The sequence below is a fragment of the Indicator indicator genome, chromosome Z, assembly GCF_027791375.1.
Source record: "Indicator indicator isolate 239-I01 chromosome Z, UM_Iind_1.1, whole genome shotgun sequence".
Lineage (NCBI taxonomy): Eukaryota > Metazoa > Chordata > Aves > Piciformes > Indicatoridae > Indicator > Indicator indicator.
In genome coordinates, this window is record NC_072053.1 from 48,521,674 (window position 1) to 48,544,047 (window position 22,374).

Below are 22,374 nucleotides of genomic sequence, written 5' to 3' on the forward strand. Positions count from 1 at the left end.
TCTCCGTAAAGGAAGGCATGACATTGGTATTCCTTTGTTATTTAAAAACCGTTCCCTCAACAAAATGTGGGGGAAAAAAAAAAAAAACTTTTGTAAACCTTCAGGCCAAGTGAAACATCTCTGCAGGTACAGAATAGACTATGGGAACTTGTATTTGTAGGAATTCCAATGGTAATAAATTCAGGGAAGCATTAATGGTATTCTAAATGCTCTGTTGTAAGGAAATAAAGATGAAGACATTATTTCTGTCTCAGTAGTGTGAAAATTCCCTTTTTTTTTTAATTCTTCTTTTAATAAAAAATTAGATAATAGAATTGTAATCAGACTTTGAACTGAGTTTTTGAGGTCATTGATCTAAGCTTTAAAATGCATTTTACACCAGCTTTCTCATTGCTACAAAAGGCATTATTTCCTCTGTTCTTCCGCACACAAAAGGACAAGTTTCACCAACATACAGAGTGATTGTTCTGTTACTGGTGAAATCATGATGGGTTTCAGTATTGTGCTGTATTGGACTCTGTAGCTATGAATCAATATGTGAGCAACTTAGTATTTCCACACAAGCAGAAATGTATGTCTCAAATTGGGCGCTGATACCAAGAGGTATTGAATGTCCCGATTTCTGATGGGTAAGGCCTGAGAGCATGTAGTCCCATACAGCAGCTCACAGATGGCATTTTGAAACTGCTGCTTGGAGCAGTGCAGGAAGCAGGAAATCAGCACTAACTTAAAATAATCTGCAAATTGATGTTTTCTGAGAAATAAAATATTTGTGTGCTTTCAGCCTGTTCCAGTAATAAAATGTATTTTTGTATGTAGGAAGGACTAGTGACACCATGTGTCCAGACACAATAGAGCTGCTTATAAAAGTAGTATTGTTTGTATTTGGCTTTGCCATTTCTTTTTCCTTGAGTTGAGTATTTGGGGAGAACTCTTGTTTGAAGCTGATGTATCATGTACTCTTTGGATCCATATGTCTGTAATATTTCTGCATGTAATAGTCTAAAAGCTGTATGTAACACCCAAAACCAAGTACCTAAATCACACATAATATCATATGATGGCCAGTACAGACACGCACAGCTGAATCTCATACTCTGTGACCCAAGTTCAGAAGGACCTTTTTAAGAAGCAATAGCTGGTATTGGAAATCCTGGGTTTGTTGACTTTGGTGGAATTCTGCAAAACAGAGCTTAGGCAAAACGGACTTTGTGGTCTGTAAAGTCAGGGGGAAACTCTCACTGATGCCAGCAGGAACTGAGACAGTGCTGAGTGCTTTGAAAATTCCTCACTTAATCTTCTTTTCAATGGGGATGAGGGGAAACTAGCTGCATTGCTGCATAAAATTTATTAAAATGGTTTGTGTATGTAAGCTGCTGCTTCAAATCTTTTCTTGAAGAGCTGATTACAGAGGTACTTAGGACCACTAGGACTAAAATACACATAAACTGACAAACACTTGCAAATGCAGATCACCCACCACAATATATGAAGGCACATATAAAAATAATCAAGGAAAACTATTTCACTACGGTTTTTCTCTCCGTGATTCAGTTCTGCAGTGTTAATATTGAGAACATTTTGGTTCCAAAGCATTAGGGGAAGAAACAGGTGGCAACTCTGTTGCTTACAAGTCCCTTTACCCGGTACGGTAAAGACTCAAAAATCTCCCCCACTGTTTCTAGGCATGTAGTCAAAAGTCCTTAACAGCAGAAGGTCACTGTGAGTATATCCCAGAGGGGCTCAGGGCAGTGTAGTGCACAGCAATAAATGTCTAGTCTTTAATTTACATTCATGTACTTCTTTTTCCCTATGCTGTTTGTCACATCTCTCTCCATCAATCAAGAAAGACCACGCTTTCACCATTAAAGAAATAATATGCATGCCATTTTTCCAGGATTAAACTTTTTTTCCCTAGCCACTAATTACTGTCAGAATACCATGATATTTTATCTGTACACAACCAGGCAGCTTTCTCACACCAGGAACATCTCCTGCAGTTTCTGAGGAAAATATCTTGATATTCATGGCAGATAACACACCATTACAAGAATTGCTGCTTGTAAATTCTTTGATAGCAAGTGCAGACTTCTTGGGAGAAGCACCAATGCTACTGTTTTTCAGAAGATACTGCTTTGGCAGGCAGGCCTTTATAAATATTTAAGTACTTCAGTTAAAAGCACTGAAAAAATAAGATTCATTCCTGTCTTGCATTTTTTTGCATTTTTTTTCCAGCTCCTTGTGGTCAAAATGAAACCAGAGAAGATGGCAAAATAATCCAGCTACCTCCCTGCAAGACAGGAGCATGGATTGTTCCTGCCATCATGGCCTGTTACCTCTTGGTTGCAAACATCCTTTTGGTGAACCTCCTTATTGCTGTTTTCAAGTGAGTGACACATTGGAAAATATGGACTTCTGGGGGATGGACATTATTCATTCACAGTCTAAGTAGGCTGCTAGGATGCAGACTTTATCTGAGACCCATTTTCAGAGGATGTGAGAGAGGCAGAGGCAGTAGCTTGAGCCAAGCCCTTCACATTGTCTCACTTTCAAGGACAAACACCTGACAGGAATCAGGGCTGAAATGCCAAAAAATTTAAAGTTCAGTTATTGCATCATCTACTCCTGATACAGTAAACAAGAACAGAAATACTTTCCTGGTTGTTGTAAGAATCAGTAGTTGTACAGAGTAGACATACACAACAGTAAGATACTTTAAAATGGCTCATTGCCACAATGCTTTGCAAAAGCACAAATTTATTCATTTTGTTCTTCTTTTCTTTTTTCTTTTTTTTTTTTTTTGTAACAAAGAAACATTTGCCACTAATAGTGGAATGTGTCTAGTTAAGGTGCTGTCATTTCATCTTCAGCAAAGTACCCAAAACCATTTCAATCTGATGTTATTTTCCTCTTCTTGCCTTCTAGCAATACATTTTTCGAAGTCAAATCCATATCCAACCAAGTATGGAAGTTTCAAAGATATCAGCTAATCATGACATTTCATGAAAGACCTGTTCTCCCACCGCCTCTGATCATTTTCAGCCACATGACTATGATATTCCAACACCTCTGCTGCAGATGGCGGAAGCATGAAAGTGACCCAGATGAGAGAGACTATGGATTAAGTAAGCCTTACATAATTTTACAGTGACACTTGCAAATGGCCATGGTGACATCTAGGGTTTGACATGAATGAAGGCTAAGTCCAGCACCTTGATAACCTTTCCATCAGAGAACTACTTTCAACTGCAAAAATCTTACTGGAATTGGGTTAACTGCACTGCTCAACCCTGATTTCTTCTCAGAAGAGGGCTATGTTTTTTCTGGGATCTTTTGGAGTTGTTACCCTCTTTGTTTCTTTAAGGCAAAGAGGTTTGTTTTGCTGTTGCCAGAGGTCTTTTATTCCTGTAATGCTTCTTACAGTCCATCACACTTCCAGAGCTCTCTGAAAATACAGAGAGAGCATTACTACTTTTTGAGCAAGTAACACATACTTCCCTCGGCAGTCTTTTTACCTAGATAAGCTGAGAGATGGTGAGAAGTAATTATTTTGTAGACACATGTTCCCTCCTCAACATGGACTTAAACTGGAGGAGTAGTTCCTTCAGACACTTAGATATGAACTCTCATAACTCTTAGAAGGGAGCAGAAGCCATGTGGTGGTACTGAAGTTGCAAGTACAACCAGACTGCTCTCCTCCCACTCACATCACACCGTCTGCCACAGTCCTTGCTGCTGCCTGCAGATCAACCCTTGCCATGTCAAATAGATCCTCTGTACTCAGGCTCCTTTCCTAACTGGCAGCTAGTTTGATTGTATTCTGTCTTAGGCTACAGGTGGGCTTTTGCTCCCACTGTCTCTCCAGGCCCTGACCAGCAGCTGTGTTTAGATTTCATGCGATCAAAACACATTCATGTTTGCTCAGTATTTGCCTGCTTAAGTGTTCCCATCTCCAGAATCACATATAATTGAAGCCACTAATTTGGTAATTAGCTGCATCTATTTGCTTTCATACAAAAACACCAGACAAATTCAAAGACTGCTTTTGAAAGTTTAGTCCATGAATTCCACAATAAGAAGAATGTAATTAATTTCCTGTGTTAATCTTTGACAAATTCACATTTTTCTATTGTTTCCACAGAACTGTTCATAACTGAGGATGAACTGAAAAAAGTCCATGATTTTGAAGAGCAGTGCATAGAAGAATATTTTAGAGAAAAGGATGACAGATTCAATTCCTCCAATGATGAAAGAATCCGTGTCACTTCAGAAAGGTGCACTTTTTTTGTTTGCTCTCTCGTGAGTTGATCGGGAAATGTTTTCCTGTTGCCAATCTCACCCTTCCTTTTTCTTGAAAAGGGAAATTTTAAGCTATTTTTAGTAAGTCTTAACTAAAAAGTGACAAAAGATGGTTAATTTCTTTCTTTTTTTGCTAAAGCAAATGTTCCTCAAAGTTTTGAAAATGCAAATCTTTTAACCAGATGTATTAGAATACTACTGATGTAGTGAGAAACATAAATTATTATTGGATTTCAGTTCTTAAAGCAGAACTTTAGGGCACAAGTGGTCAGAACACAATGGTAGAGTAAATGAGAGTTCCTCAATGAAAACTATGGCTTTAGCACAAGCCAATCACTTAGAGAGCAAGCCTTGTTCTGGATGACCTTGCCAGGTCAGCTACTTTCATTGAGAGCAATAGGGATCTTGACATTAATTTAAAAGAAACTAGGCAATTCACCAACAGCAATGAAATGCACAGAGAACAAAGATAATATGTTAATTTTAGAGAAAGTTGCCAGTCTTCAAATTCATTCATCCTAAAAATTCATGAAAATTCTGCTGTGGTACTTATATTCTTTCATCACACAGCAGCTGAGAAACAGAGTTTAAGTCTGAGAGCAGAGCTTGTAGTTTGATTCATAGCACTGTTACCAAGAAGTATTTTAGGGGAATATCCTGTCAGATATTCATAAAACTTATGGACCACTGAAAACTCCATTCCCTGAACATTCCACTTCAACGTCAATAACAGAAGTAAATTGAGTTGTCATTGCAGTCAATTGCACAGATATAACACTCTTCTTGTACGTAATCTGGCACTGCCCCTGCTGCAGCTATGCCTAAAAGGTGTTCATCTGGTTTGGAAATAAATCTCTCCCAGAGCAGGATTAGCAGATATGCTACCCTGTAGTTGTCTGCTTACTGAAAACAGAATACCCGAAACACGTATTTTCTAAACAGACATTAGAGAAGGAAGGAGAATGGTAAGGCATGGAATGGCTTCCTTGTAAAAAATGTCAAATTATTGCAGCTCTGCTTAGTCTGGAAGAGACAAGAGAAATGGAATGATAGAGGTCTATGTAATTATGAGTGCAAGGAGAGAGTTAGTAGAAATCAATTGTTTGCTGTCTCTCCCAGAACAAGATATAAGAGAACAAAAGATTAACCTAGCAGGAGCACAGGTTCAAAATAAAACAAAAATAGGTGATTTTTTTTTACCATGCAGTAAGTAGTGGAATAGTGGAATTCTTGAAAGCTGATGAGGTCTAAAAGAATCTGATAAAAGTCTATGGGGGTTCAAACAGAGACTAGAAAAGCTTATGGACAAGTAATCCAGTAAAGACTGCTACATACTTGGAGAGCATATTGAGCCCATGAAGTTCCTAGGCAGAAAATGCTTAGAGAATGAAGAATATAAGGTGGGAAGAATTACATATGCTTTGAAGTAAAATGGTGGGCTAAACTGATCTGTGGAACAACTGAGTACTTTTTTTTTTCTTGTGTTATGATAGCCCAGTGGTCAGGGAACTAATATGAAAGCCATAGATACCGGTTCCAGTCTCTTTGGGGTAGAGCTTTCCTTTGGGTAGTTAAGAAAAGAAGAGGTCTGTTTGAAATCTTTGAAAATAAGAAGTAATCTAGATGGGACACCTCTTGCCTCAAGTAAGTGCTCTAAGTCCTTTAAAACAAATGCCTAACAGTCTGCCTTTGCACTTTATGCTGGCCTCTTTCATGGGAAAAAAGCCCTTATCTCTGTTTTAAATGGACAGCTTAAAGCACCTTGTTCCAGAGAATTCATTATTATAAATCCTAAATGATGACAAGCACCAGAGTCCCACAGAAAAGTAGTTCTTTAAAAATGCATTTACCTTAGCCAAACAGTCTAATGTGGAAACCAGCATACCCCAGCACTATAGGAGGGACCCAGGCACCACTCCCATTTGGTGTAGCAGCCACTCTGGGACCCAAGCACACTACTAGGACTTGCAACAAAAAAATCCCAAGTGAATGCAGTTGTCATCTACTAATAGCTTTCTTCTTTCCTTTCCAAATCACCTGCAATGCTCTACCGCCCAAGGCAAGTGCAAGTATTTCAGAGATCTGAGGAATACTTTAAAGTTATTTGAGGAATCAGGGCTAAGTAATAAACACGTTTTAAAAACTAGATGCCCAGGTAATTTTATCTGCAGTTATGGCCAGGCTTCATGGTTATTAATATTTAATAATTGACAGGATGATTAATAAAAACCTTAAAACTTTATTAATCAAAAATCCTATGGAGAATATTAATAAAACCTATTTACTGATTTGAAATACATGATTGTGGAAAGGTATCTCACAAGCAGGAACATGTAACAATTTAAACAATAATAGCAAAAACCAGAAACAGCTAACAGAAATTTAAACTGTAAAGAAAGACTTTGACAAGATGCTGGCTTTGCCCAAAAAGGGAAACTCTAGAACTCTCCCAATAGATTGGCAAGAAAAATACCTACAATATATCCATAAGACACCAGCTTAATCATCTGTCCAACTGGTGTAAAATTGAATCAGAAATCTCTGCAAATGCCAGTGAAGTTCCCCCTGAAGATCTTGCATTTGCAGGAAGCTGTGGATGCTGTTAGGCTAAAAGAGAAGGAAAGGCTGGGACAAGCCATGTGTGATATACCTGCACCTGGAGTTGGACTGTTCATTGCTTTCCCACTCAAGATACACTCACCCCTTGACTGAGCAGTTCCTACTTGCAGACAGATGTATCAGAGTGTCCCAGGTCCTGCTTGGAGGAAATACAGCTGCACATCATAGGTGCAAAGCCTAGCACACCTGGAAGAAGGAGCAGGGGGCTAGCACTGAAAGGGAAATAGGAGATGGGGAACAGAATCTTGCTTTCAGGTTCAGCCCCAGAGACAGATTAGGACCTCATAAAAACAAAACAAAAAGATATCCCATCTCTGTTTCATTGACCTGGGTGGTTTTCAGTTAAGTGTTCAATGGCTGTGCTCAGTCAGGACCACAGCATCTTGTCTGACTGACCTACAACAAGCTGCAGTTTATACTCTCACCTAGGAGCAGTCCATCCTATGGGGCCTGTCTTGATTCAGCAATCACCTTGCTTCTCCTATAACAACATTACAGATGTGTCCAGATTTGGTGTCCTCACATAGAATATGTCCTTTACATTTACCTTACACTTTCACATTCAGAAGTTAAAAGCAAGAATTCACACATTTGTCTTCTCCTGATACCAGGTACTAAGTAACTTAGAGCAGTAACTCAATAGCTAGGATCTCAGACAGGCATATAGAAATAGCAGCAGCTTAGTGATACACATCAGAGAAGTGACTGCCTAAGCAGAAAAATACAAAGCAGTACAAAGCTGTAAGGTGTTTCCCTGAACAGCATTTATCAGCTTAGGAAAATCTTACTGAATCTTCTGCAAACCTATGAGGAAAGCAAAGTTGGAGAAATTTACTACAGCAGAAGAATCACGACTTTTCCTGGAGAGCCTTCCTTTCTAGTCACTGTGAAACTTTCAGTGGCACATTTTGACCAGCACAGAGACGTGCATAATCTGATGAAGTATGTGCTGCTTTTCTTGATCTGGCATAAAGTCACTACAACAGTCTCTTTAGTAGGATTTTTTTTTTCATATGGACAAGTCTCAGCTCTTTCAAACCCAATGCAAACCTGAGCAGGGTCACATCATAACTCTTTAAAAAGCAGGTAAGAGTGGATACTATGTCATCTTTGGTGCTGTATAGTGTCCATTACTACAGTACTTTCATGATTATAGTCCAATGTGTAATGTGCAATGTAGTGCAATGATACTAACAACATCTATGTGAATGAAGATGTATTATCCAGATTTCAGAAATGGTAGGCTGCAGTGCACAGAAACAGGCTTGGGTTGGTAAAAGGGCCACTACCAAGCCTAGAAGATTCAGCCACATGAGCAGAGTGACAGCAGGAAATTCAGTCTGTGAATCCAATGGCATCTCTCTGTGGTCACAAAGAGCTAAATGGTCTTAGGCTCCAGGTGGGAACACAGCAAGGACAACCCAGCTTCCTTAGACTGCAGAAACCACTGCACCTAGGAAAATTGGCTGGCCACTTACATCAGCAGTGCTTTACGAAATGATGTCAGGCAAAGTACCCACAGCCTGTTACAGGCTTGGGAAATGTTGCCTATGTTTTATTTAAGTAAAAACCATTCTACCATCACCTATGACAAGCACAGTGGAGACCCCTGTGAGTGACTTTCAGTGTCTACACTCTTTGTGGCAGTTTAAAAGGATTTTCAGGTATAAATGATGCCTTAAATATGGACGTAGATCCACAAAGGGACTAATTCTAACTCTCAATTAAGAAGTCTACTCCTGAAAGGATTGCCTTACTACGATTAAATCATTACTTCAATTAAATTACTGATGAACTCATGTGCAAAGGTTAAAAACAAATATAGCCAAAACAAGTGCCAGCCAAAGCCATCATCTCCCAAATCATAATTAAAAAGGTTCACCAGAGGTAATATACAGGCTTTACCAAATTCCCAGTTACGACCTTCTATTTTTCCCAGTTACTGAATATTGTCCTCAGAGAGTCCAAGTTGTTTTCACCATTAGAAATTTTTGAGCTTCAGCAGAAAGCAGTTGATGTACATTTTACATGTAGCATCCTCTTTTTCTGTTCTCATTCCCATCTGTTAGGATGGCTTGGCACCTTCTCATACTTTGGATAAATCTTTCTGTAAGGAAAAGCACAGGTGCACTGGAGACAGCATACATAGATACCGTATTTGCCAAAAGGCTTATACTATCTTCAATTACACGTGGAAAAAAAATTCAAAGTAAAACTTGCCCATTTTTATTTTGAAATACTGTTTTAATTCAAAACTGTTCCTGAACAAAATACATCTCTAGCTGTCTGTTCACTGAGTGCAAGAACAATACAAGAAAATAGAAAGTTCCATTTACTAACATATTTTAAGGACAAGATTATGACCGTATTTTTCCAGAACATATTCTCTGTGTCCAAATGTTTGGCAGATATTTTATCACATCTACTAAGAGTGCTGTTCTATGTAATGAATTATTGCAGAACTGAACAGCAATTTAATGTAAAGAAATATCACCAATCAAAAGAATACATTTATGTTAAAAAAATCTGAGAGTGGCTATATGCAATATATACAACAAAAGGTGAATAGCTTCAGCTAATAGCTTTGGATTTGGAGCACACCATATTCACCCCAGCTTTATTTCTGTGAATAAAATGGTGTAGTCAGGGCCCACCCAGTGTAAATATGCACTTTCACTTACCTGTGTACATCTCTGGTTACTCCTGTGCACTACCCTTATCTTGTACACCCTGTGTACTCCTGGACTGCACTACCCTCATCTTGTTGAGTTTCTATACAAATTTCCTACTACTAGCAATGCAATCACATCTGTGATTACTTCCATGCAGTGATTGATTCACAGACTCTGACTTTGTGCAGATCGGAGACCTTTATTATTACATTCTTTGTGCTAATATATTATTTCTGCTAAGCTATGTGCTATCAGCACACATCTGATAGGGTAAAGCCTTCAGTTCACACGCTCTGCTGCAAACAGTGATTGGTCTGCTGCTACTGCGTACAGTTCTCTTTTGTTCTAGCTGCTGGAAGTTAACCAACATTCTGTTGCCCGTTGGAAATCCCCTCATACAGCATTTGTATTTATCTCAAAGACATAACTTTGTTTCATCAAGGCTGAACTCCTCTAGGCCAAGGAACTCATCGACTCCCACACTTCCATAGCAACCAAAAGACCATGTAATTAACAAGTCTCTCTGTCTTGGCCAGCAATCCCATCTCCTCTCCTCTCCTCTCCTCTCCTCTCCTCTCCTCTCCTCTCCTCTCCTCTCCTCTCCTCTCCTCTCCTCTCCTCTCCTCTCCTCTCCTCTCCTCTCCTCTCCTCTCCTCTCCTCTCCTCTCCTCTCCTCTCCTCTCCTCTCCTCTCCTCTCCTCTCCTCTCCTCTCCTCTCCTCTCCTCTCCTCTCCTCTCCTCTCCTCTCCTCTCCTCTCCTCTCCTCTCCTCTCCTCTCCTCTCCTCTCCTCTCCTCTCTCCTCTCCTCTCCTCTCCTCTCCTCTCCTCTCCTCTCCTCTCCTCTCCTCTCCTCTCCTCTCCTCTCCTCTCCTCTCCTCTCCTCTCCTCTCCTCTCCTCTTCTCCCCTCCCCTTCCCTCTCCTCCCCTCCTCACCTCTCGCCTCTCCTCACCTCTCCTCTCCAGTAAAAAAAATTTAAAATTAAAAAAACAAAAAGAATTTGAGATTAGACAGATCAACAGTGGAGAACAGATACACTGAAATTTAAATTAGGATCACACATTCAATTACTACCTGTTAATACTTGAATCTAACTTCTTATTTATATAAAATTATAGGCAGCTAATAAATAACTTTTAAATCCATAATTTCAATCTCTAAACTGTTAACACAGATGACCCAAAGTTCAATTACAGTAATGGACCTATGTTAGTGTATGTACCCTAGTGCAGTCTGTATTTGGTTTGATCAGTGTTTTCCTCCCTGCAGTTTTCATGCACACTTTACTTGATATTACCTAGTTTCAGTACACCTTTCTATATATCTCATCTAAAAATTAATCAGAGACCAAAAATTATTTTGTTAGGTCCATGTAGCACTAGTTGGTGTAAATGTGGGGAAAACACTGGAAAAGGAAAAGGAAAAAAAAAAAAGAAAAAAAGGAATGTTACCCCCTTTATGTGACGTATTGTCTACTTCCCTTCATTTGTTTCTACAATTACCTGCAGTGGTATTGTCTGTGGCACAACTGGGATCAACTGGATTGTGGTGTCTGCTCTAAGTGTGATTCATTCTAATTAGAAATTTTGGCAGCAGACAGGCAGTAAATCATAATAACATTTCTGTAATAACACCTGACCCTGGGACACACAAAAAAAGCCCTCTAGATTACGCATCTGACGCTCCTAGTTTAACTCACTGGAGCACTTTCCTGAGCAAGTGATATTTGTTTGCAAAACTTCTTTTAGCAGCGTTTTGACACAAGGTGGTGGAGACTGGCTCTGAATTTTAAGACTTGTTCCCATTTGCTTTGGTGACCTTTTTGCTGAATATCTCTACTTTGTAGAAATTAACCTGTTTACTTCTTTCATTTTTTTAAGGGTAGAGAACATGGCCATGCGACTGGAAGAAGTGAATGAGAGAGAGCACTGCATGAAGGCCTCTTTGCAGACTGTTGACATCAGGCTTGCTCAGCTGGAAGATATGATGGGACGAATGGTGACTGCCTTAGAAAAACTGACAGGCATAGAGAGAGGTGAGACAACCAAGATACGATCCAGGACCTCATCTGACTGTACTGATGCAGCCTACATCGTGAGGCAGAGTAGCTTCAATAGTCAGGAAGGAAATACTTACAAGCTTCAAGAGAGCATAGATCCCATGGGAGAGGATTCCATGTCTCCAACATCTCCTACAATCACACCCCGCATGCGAAGCCACTCTTTCTATGCAACAAATGTGAAGGACAAGTGTGGATTGGAAAAGTTTGAAAGCATCTTTAAGGAAAGATCTCCAAGCCTGCATCGGGCTACCAGTTCCCACTCGATAGCGAAAGAAGGAAAGGTTCCCTTAGCCCCTACCAGCACTTTGTCAATTGCCCCAAACTCCAGAAGGCCTTCATCTTGTATAGACATCTACGTTTCTGCTATGGATGAGATGCACTCCGACACAGAGCCACTTGACAGCTCCATAAATATTCTTGGTACCAGAGATACAGCTCTGCAGGCTCACATAACTTCTTCCATTTTAGCAAACAGTGCATACATTAGTAGTACACCTGCTGAAAAAATTTCTGGCAGGAGTCTTGATTATGAGGAAACCTCTGGAATAGAAACAAGAGCATTTTCTTCAGACTATTCGCAAATCACAGATTGCCAAATCCCCTGGGATTCAGACCCTCCCTTGTATCATACTTTAGAGCGCTCTAAAAGCAGTCGTTATCTGGCTACAACTGCATTTATTCTGGAAGAAACACCAATTGTGAAATCTCACAGCTTTATGTTCTCTCCATCTCGAAGCTACTTCAGCAGCCTTGGTGTCCCAGTCAAAACAGCAGAGTACACAAGTATTACAGACTGCATAGACACAAGGTGTGTGAGTGCTCCCCAGGCCATCGCAGAGAGAGACTGTTTCCCTGGAAGTCTTGGGGGCAAAGTGGAGGACTTGGGATGCTGCCATCCAGAGAGAGAGGCTGAACTAAGTCACCCAAGCTCTGATCATGAAGATATTGAGACCAAAGACAAGAAGGGTATCCCCTTATCTCCTCAAGAGGGCAATGCTACAAGAACTTTGGCCAACAGCATCCCGCTTCCAAAAATAGAGCGGGCCAACAGCTACTCTGCAGAGGACTCCAACATGTTGCATGCACAGCACACACGGAAGAGCTACTCTATCAGTGACAAACTTGACAGACAGCGAAACACAACAGGCCTGAGAAACCCATTCCAGAGGAGTAAGTCCTCGAGGCCAGAGACCAGAGGGGATAATCTCTCCATGAGGAGACTGTCAAGATCAGGAGCCTTCCGCAGCTTTGAAAGCAAGCACAGCTAGGCCTAGACAAAGCTCATCGGCAGCCTAAGAGTTGTCAGCTCTCCAGTCTATTCTTCTTTACAGAATTAAAAACACCCTTATGTCACCTCCTGTCAACTCCTCTGGCATTAGCCACTGGTCAAGGAAGCACATTGTCAGTCTCAGCATCACCCACTGAGTTACTGCATCTTGGCCCAGTTGACATTTGCACTTAAGAAAATAAAAGGAGGGATGAAAGCTTTAAAAGACTTCAGGAAACAACAGGAATAACAAGCACCCTTTATGAAGTCAAAAGAAATATATCAGCACGTTCAGAAATCTGCCTTTTACAAGAAGGCATCCTAAGACATTTGGTCATTGTTCAAGCTTTTAGGCTGCAGAAATTAACTGGCAAAAAGAGAGGTACAAATTAGATGTTCTAAACTTCAATCACGACTCTTTTTCATCTGTTTCACCATTGTGATGACTGATGAAAACCATTTGTTATTTTTGTAGGAACTGGCAGTAAACAAACCTAAAATCTCCCAAATCTCCTGCATCCCACACTTGTGGAATGAAGAAAGATGAACATGATAACAACCATAACATTCACTTGTCTCTTTTTGTATCAACTTCTAGTGCAACAAAATGTTTATATTTTCAAGAGCAGAAAGGGAAATTAAATGCCTTTTGTACTGCAATTTAAATGGAGGAAGAATTTATATTAAAATATCAGGTGATTTCCTGTATAAAGCAGGCATTCTAGATTCTAGCACAACTGAGCAAGCTCAGGATGAATGTAATAAAATGGAATAGTACCTATTTATTTTTTTACCACATTTGCCATCAATATGTTGCCTCATTAAAGCAAAAGACGTGATGGAACAGTAAGAAGAAGGTGATTAGAGTGGAGCACAGTAATATTGTCAGGTTCTCACTGATCCATTTTATTACATATACAAATGGAGGAGATTTATCCACCAGCACGCTACCAGGCTCTTCTTGCTGTTCCATTTGAGCTGCCAATTTTTCATGTCATTCTCTCACCTAAAAATATGCACCTTCTTCCCCCCCTCCCCCCCCCCCCCCCCCCCCCCCCCCCCGTATCTCAAAGTATACAAAATTTATAAAGCAGTTTGAATCCTGATTAATGCAATTAGTCCAAAGTTGCTTAAGGGAAATGTTCTTGGTAGAGTACTGGAGAACACTAAAAAGTATATGTGCTTTCAAAGCAAGTTGAAGAACTAAAGCAAAACAAGAAAAGCCATCAGTTATGTCTAGGCTTCCACTGTTCAGCAGTGTATCACACAATATGCATTTCAGGAGAAGAAAGTATCTGAACAGTAGTACAATTATGGGTTTTGGTTGAAGACAACTGTAACTTCACTCCACCTGCATTCCTAAGGCTCCAGAATGTTAAGTCAAGTTTCAAACTTCTCACAAGAAGATACCACTGTGGTCACAGGTAGAAGGGCATGCAGAAGATAGGAAAATGGTGGAGGAACATAAACTGCAACAGGATCAAAATTTCACATTCTTTATGAAGACACAACTTTTAAGCTCGTAAAGAGTCGAAGCTAGTGCTATTAAAAATTATAGCACCTTTACACTGACCAACAGCTGTGTAGAACCATCCCTTTTTGTTATTAAACACATGCAAGTGGGGTACATCCCATTATTTCAATAGGAATTATCTTCCAAATCTGTAAGGCAGCTTTGAAAACGCAGACTGATGTTTTCTCACTGGGATCTCACTCTGAGAGACTCTGAGTACTATATGAGAGCTAAATCTGACAGGCAGCAAATCAAGACATAGAATTGTCATAAGCCTCAAGAAAAGAAGCAAGTAAGACGAAAACATTTAGGTACCAAGTCACTCCGTGGGAAAGTTCAGGAAATACTGAAATGCAGCAGGGGAACTATAAGCACAATGTGTTTCATAACTTCCTGAAGCAACGTGTTCATTGCTTTCCTCTATTTGATCAGGCTTCAGTGAGCTGAACTCCACCAAGACACCGTGTTTATGCAATTGCCTTGCAGTCCATGTTCAGCCTTACGGTCACATGGCAGCAGCGAGAAAGGTCACAGTCCTTTCTTTGTATTATGAAGCATGCTCTTGACAGGCTGATTGTTGAACAATAGCAAAACGCCCAAGGGCAAAGGAACTTGTGTTAAACAATCTGCTTCAAATGTGCCATCTTCTGTTAGCAGCCTTTTCCTAAGGCTTCTCCAAATCTATCTATCCTTGGTGAGTAGAAGGGGATATTCTCACTTTGTTTTCTTTGTTACTTTTGTGAATGTCTGCTGAAACTGTGGATTCTTCCACCTTCACCATATTACTAGCCTACTGTAGAGAAACTTCAGGTTCATTAGAAATTCCTCAACAGTGCTTAGTGAATTAGTCCAAGGCATAGGGCTCTCCTCTGGGGTAGATTTCATTGCTTCTTTTGTCAGGATAAAGGAATTTGCCAAACCCAGAAGCTGTATAAATGTATAGGATACAGCACTTTATTGATCTGGAGCACACATTCCAGGTAAAATAAACTTTATTTACCTCTTTAAAATTGCCATTATATATAAAATGTAAATTCATATGTTAAAAGTGTGATTGCAAGATGTCATAACACTTTCTCCTGAATGTTTCCCATTTATTCTACAATGTAATGTCTACAGACTATATTATGATGGATGTTAGATTATTTTGTCCTCACTTATGTTAAACACATTGCATCAAAATGCTCCTTTTTCTATTTGATGTGGTAAGGCACCCATTCCTTGCAATGGGACCAGATTTCCTGCTCCAAATATCATGACCCTTTCATGAGAGTAGACATATTATCACATCCATCACCATGTAGCTATAGCATGTGCCATATGACACCTTCTGTAAGGGTAGCTTATGAAATATATACACACACTCACACATATATATACACATCTCCCATATTTAAACCAGTATAGCTGTGACATGTGGTACTATTAGTGAACGTTACAGGACAATTTTAGTGTTGCATATAGGGTCTTGTTTGTAAATCTGTAACATTCAGTAAAGCAACACATGTTGCGTCAAGAATTAAGCTCCACTCTCTGGTTATTAGCTTACATATGGAATACACATTTCTGGTCACAGTGTGCAAGTTTCGTACATTTCACACATTTCTCTGTATAGGTCCACTTAAATGTCTGTATGGGCTGATGTAAACCTCTAATGAGCCACTGTGGGCAGTGACAGGTGAGTTGTGATAGTGTGAAAGATGAACTGGCATGTTATGCAAAAGATTATAAGATAAATTAACTTTAATAATATTTTGAAACAACTGAACTTAGCTGTTTGTTTACATATGCTGGCCGACTGAGGAAGCAGTGTACAGTATTTTATAAATATTTTCCTATAGTAATCCATTCCGTTGTTTCCAATTTAAAGTGATGCTATTCTACAGTTGGGGTATACACTTGTCCTAGGTATTGAATTATAGCACATTATTCTTTCACAATAACGGTGTGATACGACTGAAGTAGATTCTCTTCCTTACAGTCTAGTCTTTTTTTGTGTCAATGAAAATGCATGCATTGTTTCATGAGTTTCTTTGGAGTAATACAAGACTTAACATTTTACTATTGCCTGCCTGTAAAGATGAATCCAGTTAGGAACAAATTCAAGCTTTTGGGTGTTTACATTATTTCAATTACATTTGATCTTTAGCAAAGTCAGTGATTTTTTTAATCATTTTAAAACAACAATTGTATTTTATGAAACTGAAATATTCAACACAAAATGCGAACCTACAGCAGTGCTCAGACATTTGGCTCTCTCTTTTTTTGGAAGAGATAAGGTGCTACATTATTGTTCTTAGCACAAGTGCCAGTTAACAAATGGCAGTGAGGGGATAATTTGAAAATATAATCAAAAACCAAAACATCCATTCATCCACATAAGGAAATCCCTCTGGGTTTGAGATATAGATTGCTTCTTTTCTCTCTTTTTTTCTTTTTCTCTTTTTTTTCATTTTCCATTTGTAGATTTTCTGGTAAAAAATAAAAGGAAAAACAAACCAACTGATTTGTACCTTTTGTGGAATGGATAGCCTTTTGTCAGGGGATAAATATCTTAGTTAGGTGTATTTTTTGTATGAGAAGAATATTATTTGTTTCTTAGAAACTGTCAGCAATTACACAACTGCTCAAAAAAGTGCTGGTAGCAGCACACAGCTTTAGTCCAATGACTGCAGTTGGAGCAAATAAGTATCTGTCCTGGGAGCAGAGTTATCAAAGGTGTTAGCTTAGAGTGAGCCAATGAAACAAAATTATCTGTAAACTCATGGTGCGAATTCTCAGAACAAGCACACATGTCTTATTACATTGCTCAGGTTATGTATTTAAGAGGATCTGAAAATCACCGGAAAGGAAGATGTGACCTGGTTATTCCTGGATTTCCCTAGGAATACTTAAGTACTTGAGATGCCTCCCCCATCCTTAAAAATAATAGTGTATTTCTGGGTTTGGTTTTTTGGGGTTTTTTTATATGCACAGTGGTTTCAACAAAGGCCATGTTTTCAATTTGCTTAAAAGATCCCAGGTATAGATCATGTTCCTCAGAGCTTCCTGGTATTAATTTTCACTCATCCACTTCAAATAACAGCACAGTCCAAATGAGGTAGAAGTTAAGCATTGGGGGTATCTGCTTACCTAATGAAACCCTTCGTTCCTCTAGATGGGATACACTGGCCTTGCTGCACCATGGGCATAAAACCAGTAGTGTTGAATGAAGAGGGACTGAGTTTCTGCACCCCAGTGAGAGTTATCCCAGCTCATAGCCAATCACAGGGTGACCACAGGCTTCTCTTCTCCAAGACTGACTGCGACTATGGTCTTAATGATGCTGGTGCAGATCTGCAGAAAAAATCCACTGATTCAACAGACTACTCTGACTTTTGTCAGAGAATGGATTTGCTCTGCATTTCTAACTCTATATTACATTGAGTCATGCCACAGATTATCCTAAATCATCATCAAGTCAGAAGTGTAATGACTGAACCATTGAGCCCAACTGGTTGTGAAACACTCTCTAACCTTTTAATTTTTGCTGTATGTTTTCAAATCTTTTGTGGAGCCACACTGTAGTTCTTTTAAAAAGCTATTAGGAAAAAAATGTTTGATTCTTAAATTGTTGTCGTTTCTGCTGCAGGAAAGTGGTAAGTCTTGTTTATTTTAGTATTTGTTGGGGAAGGGGCAGAAGTGAGAACTGGCTGAGAAATACAACTTTATGCCTGCACAAGAGTAAATTGTATTCCAGTTATAGCCTTCTTCCATCACTGCAGTTGTTGTACACGAGGAGAGTCTATAAGCTGCTACTGCTGTCTGGAACAGTGTTTGCAATATACTATACTAGTAGCTATTTAATCATTTGTTATTTAGGCTATCATTTGTAAGTGTATAACAATCATTTATAAAGGGAGGAAAATTATTAAAACGTCATTTTAAACAAATTCCTACTAATATGAATCTTTTCAAGTATGATTTCTCTAAATGTATATCACTAGGGAAAACACTCCTTTTCAAAGGTCTACTGGATTCATGATGCACTTTTAGACTGTGTTTAGATACGTAATAAAAAGCAGAAGTTGGCAATTACTACAGTAGAACTTTTTGACATTTCTGTAACAATTGTTTTGAAATAAAATAATAATAATAATAATAATAATAATAAAAAATGTAGTTCAAAACATCTGTTCTTACCAGAGTATTTATTTATGGTTCTTTGCTTTCAAAGCAATAAAATAATGGTGCAACAGCAACTGCTTTTCTCTAAGATCTCTCACTGCCCTAGTTCTAACTTCACAGCTTTGAAGAAAACCAAAGTTTACACAATTGCTGTGAATGTTGTCAGTTATTTCCAACTCTGAGATCAGATGTCATTCAGGTATCCCTTATGCTGACCAATATGACCTCACATGGAGCTAAGACAGACATAATTCTGAGTGTATTTATTTAAAAGGGGGGAATAGTTTCCTTTATTTGCAGCTAACATTTCAGCAAAGGTGAAAACAAAAGTACTGACTGCAGATCCTTTCTAAATTGCTTCGCACTCACTGGAGGAAGCATGGTCCTTTTGTATGACAGTCTCACCATATTGATGGCATTGCTGGCTCCTGTAACTAAAGAAGGTTTGTTAAAACCAAATGGCATAAGTAATGCACTAGTACCTATGACTTCCTCCGAATTGTTATCTGACCTTCCTTAAGAAGTTATTGTCTCTTTTTGCATCACAAAAATCCTGGGTGCAAAAAAAAGGCACTGACATGAAAATAAGCCGAGGTCAGGATCTGCTACCTCCACAAGTCAGCCCTCAATGAGATAATAGCATCTTGTATCTAAACAAAGCAGCAGCACAGCAAACAAATATATGCTTGAATAAGAAAGATATCAGCTACTCAAAAGAGTTGTGCAAAGCTCAGTCACACTTCAGGAGAGGAATGTTTCAGAGAGGTGTTCTTTATTTCATATTTCTGAGAAAGAAATTGTAAGTTCCTTAATCAGTTTTTATCTAATCCTTTCTCAGGGACTGCCATTAATTGAAGGCTATTGGAGCTTTGAAGCTTTAAAACCAAAAATTTAAATAACTAAATAAATAAATAAATAAATCTGTACTACATGGTTGTCATTATGTGTCTTTCCACGTAACAGGTTTCCTATTTCTGGTCTCCCTGGAATTTTTCACAGTAACAAACTTCACCTAAATTCCTTCAAATAATACATCTTGGAAGAAAGCAACTTCACCAGTCTTGGGTTTCATTCACGTGAGCTGCAATCTTGTAGCCTTTAGGGCAGTGGTCTAGTCTCTTTCAATCTCCTTAGTGTATGGCGGCAAAGAACTCCATTTAATGTTGACCACGGCAGTCAACTCTTGATCCTCACAACTGAACACAGCAAGAACTTCCAGTTATGATACTCTTCACTGTCTTTGCATATCAAGCTCAAATTTCATCTTGTTTGTATTTATGGAACAACCAAAAAAATTATAAAACCACAGGATTTCATTATTTTGACATTTTTAAATGACTGATTGCATGCATAAATTTTGTATATTTGGATTATATCTACTTTGAGGAGGCAATAAGGACAAGCATTATCTGATAGAAGGTTTCTGCAGTGTGTTTACGTGGAATAACAGTAGCCCATGAACTGTTACAGATAGCCCACTGCAGAGGATACAAACTATCACTATAGGGAAGTATGAAGTGGAAAAAGAACAACCATGACAGGAACTATCTTTGTTAGTCTGGATATCAAAACAAGAAGTTCAACAGCTGTCCAGACAGTTGGAGAGAGTGATATACTCCTAACACCTTCTAAAACTTCAATTTTTTGCTACACCTTTCCTCACTTAAGCATGTAGCCAAATGTTAAACAATGACATGCACACCACTGAGTTTGCCTGTGGTGCTGACAGAATTCTCCTCCAAAAATATTCCAGTGCTTTTTGTTTGGTGTGCAAGGTGAGAATTTTCTTAAGAAGCTTGGGAAAATGACACATCAAGCAAGGCTCTAAGGACATTGCTGAAAATGTTAACACATAATCATATTTTTTCCTTTGTTTGAAAGGCAATCACAACAAAAACCACCAATGTAGTATTTCACTTTTCACTAATGAAAATCTCTAAACTAAAATTTCATCTTTAGCAAAAAAAAAAAAAAAACAATCTTCTGAAAATGTCAGTACAAAATGGTAAATCTGATTGAAGAATCACTTTCTTCAAAGCCTTCTTAGAAATATTAGTCACAAACTGAATCTCAACCCACAGCTGTTGAGCTACAGTAACTGCACTGTAATGTGGGGAGGAAGGAGAGTAGACAGCAGGATGTGCAAATGGGGAATGGCAAAAGTTTGTCCATGTAAAGGAAATTATGAACAATGGACTCAACATTCACATTACTCTCAAGTGGTATGGCTAGATCCCAGTGTTTTTCCAGAGTGAATGCTGGGGGAACTATACCATAGCTCTGCAATTAGTAATAGGATTAGTTTATGATGAACCCATTTCTACTATACTACCTATTTTGCTAATACAGTAGTATATGCCTCAGAAAATCGTAACTCAAGTAAACAAACTTTCAAGAGCAATGGCTGATTTCTGCTTATTGTGAAATAAATAATTCACATCTTGAATGTTGAATGTTTTTGGATGAATATCTAAAAGGACTTTCTGTCCCTTTGCTCCAGTCTTATGTGATGGATGGTGAATAGCTGCTCTGTTCCAAGAATGGGCTACAGATTCAGAAAATATAGTCTGGATCTGCGTTCTCCAGGTCACTTTCTCCCTGAAGCATTTTGGCTTTCTAGCCAGAGCACGTGTCCTTCGTGTCCACTCCAGCTATGTCAGAGAGGAGCAGCAGCCACTGTGGGAAGTTCACAGCAATGCAGGGACAAACCTTTCTCTTTCCTTACCATTGCAGAGGCATATCTAGGCGCCTGCATTACCACTGCAGCCCTTTAAATGTTTAACTGAAACTTCTGTATACTTACTTGGTTTCTCAGTAAGTCTAGGGAAAAAAAAAAAAACAGTGAATTAAGCCTACCTTAGTACAAACACAATCTCTTCTAAAATATGAAGGTTCAGGCGACAAGGCACTGCAGACATCTATGAGGAAGCAAGTTCTCCTTAACAGTAGCTGATCCTCCTCATTGACCACTGATGGTAAAAATTTTGTATGATTTTGTTTGAGGTGATGGAGAAAACATTGCCTTGCAGCACCTCCAAAATTTCAGAGTCAGGCTGTAGCCCCAGGGTAAGTTGAGCTGGCCTTACACTAGATACGTGTTTGCCCACATCATCATCAGGGATGGGTATGAGTCATCCCCTTGGGGCAAGGATGAGTCCTTTAGGACTCATTAACTTCAGTGCTGAGTTGTCAGGAGAAAATGTCACAGCTGATAGAGGGAGGAAGAAAGGAAGGATGAAAGGATGTGGACATTTTACCACCAGTTTTCTCAAGACAGGCTTGACAGTAAGGCTGGGAGGAGAGAGAGGATTATCTGTATCCCCATTCTGTGGTGTTTATTCTCTCCTGAGATGTGATGACTATATAGGCCTACCCTAGGTAGGTCCAAACAACAGAGTGCAGTCCAAGATACAGATCAGGGGTGGGATTGCCAAACAACCACCAAAAAAAAAAAAAAAAAAAAAAAAAAAAAAAAAAAAAAAAAGAGTGCTTCATTCTTATAAATCCCACAGTAAAAAAAGTATTCATAAATAAATTCAAATGCAGATTCTTTTATTCCATCAAATGCAGATTCTTTTATTCCTAAGCAACATACATGACAGATTTTAGCAACATGTTTGGGTAGTCATCTCAAGTAACCACTGAACCACTGGAGCTAGAAGCTGCTTCCTCAGTCTCCCTTCTACAAGCCAAGTGCTACAGTTTTTAAAGCCATCATTTCTTCCTGTCACCTCCAAAAAAGTGTACACATTCATATCCTGCAGATAAGTAAGTAAT

General features: G+C 39.0%; 1 protein-coding gene across 1 annotated transcript in view; it reads left to right on the plus strand.

Annotated features, from left to right (window-relative positions):
• The window catches only part of TRPM3 (transient receptor potential cation channel subfamily M member 3), a 302,338-nt gene extending 289,420 nt beyond the window's left edge, over positions 1 to 12,918 (plus strand). Inside the window, exons 24-27 of the mRNA XM_054397381.1 lie at positions 2,236 to 2,386; positions 2,926 to 3,125; positions 4,142 to 4,274; positions 11,469 to 12,918. Of these exons, the coding sequence (XP_054253356.1) occupies positions 2,236 to 2,386; positions 2,926 to 3,125; positions 4,142 to 4,274; positions 11,469 to 12,918 (1,934 nt within the window). The remainder of the gene's footprint in view (positions 1 to 2,235; positions 2,387 to 2,925; positions 3,126 to 4,141; positions 4,275 to 11,468) is intronic.
• Positions 12,919 to 22,374: the final 9,456 nt, after the last annotated feature.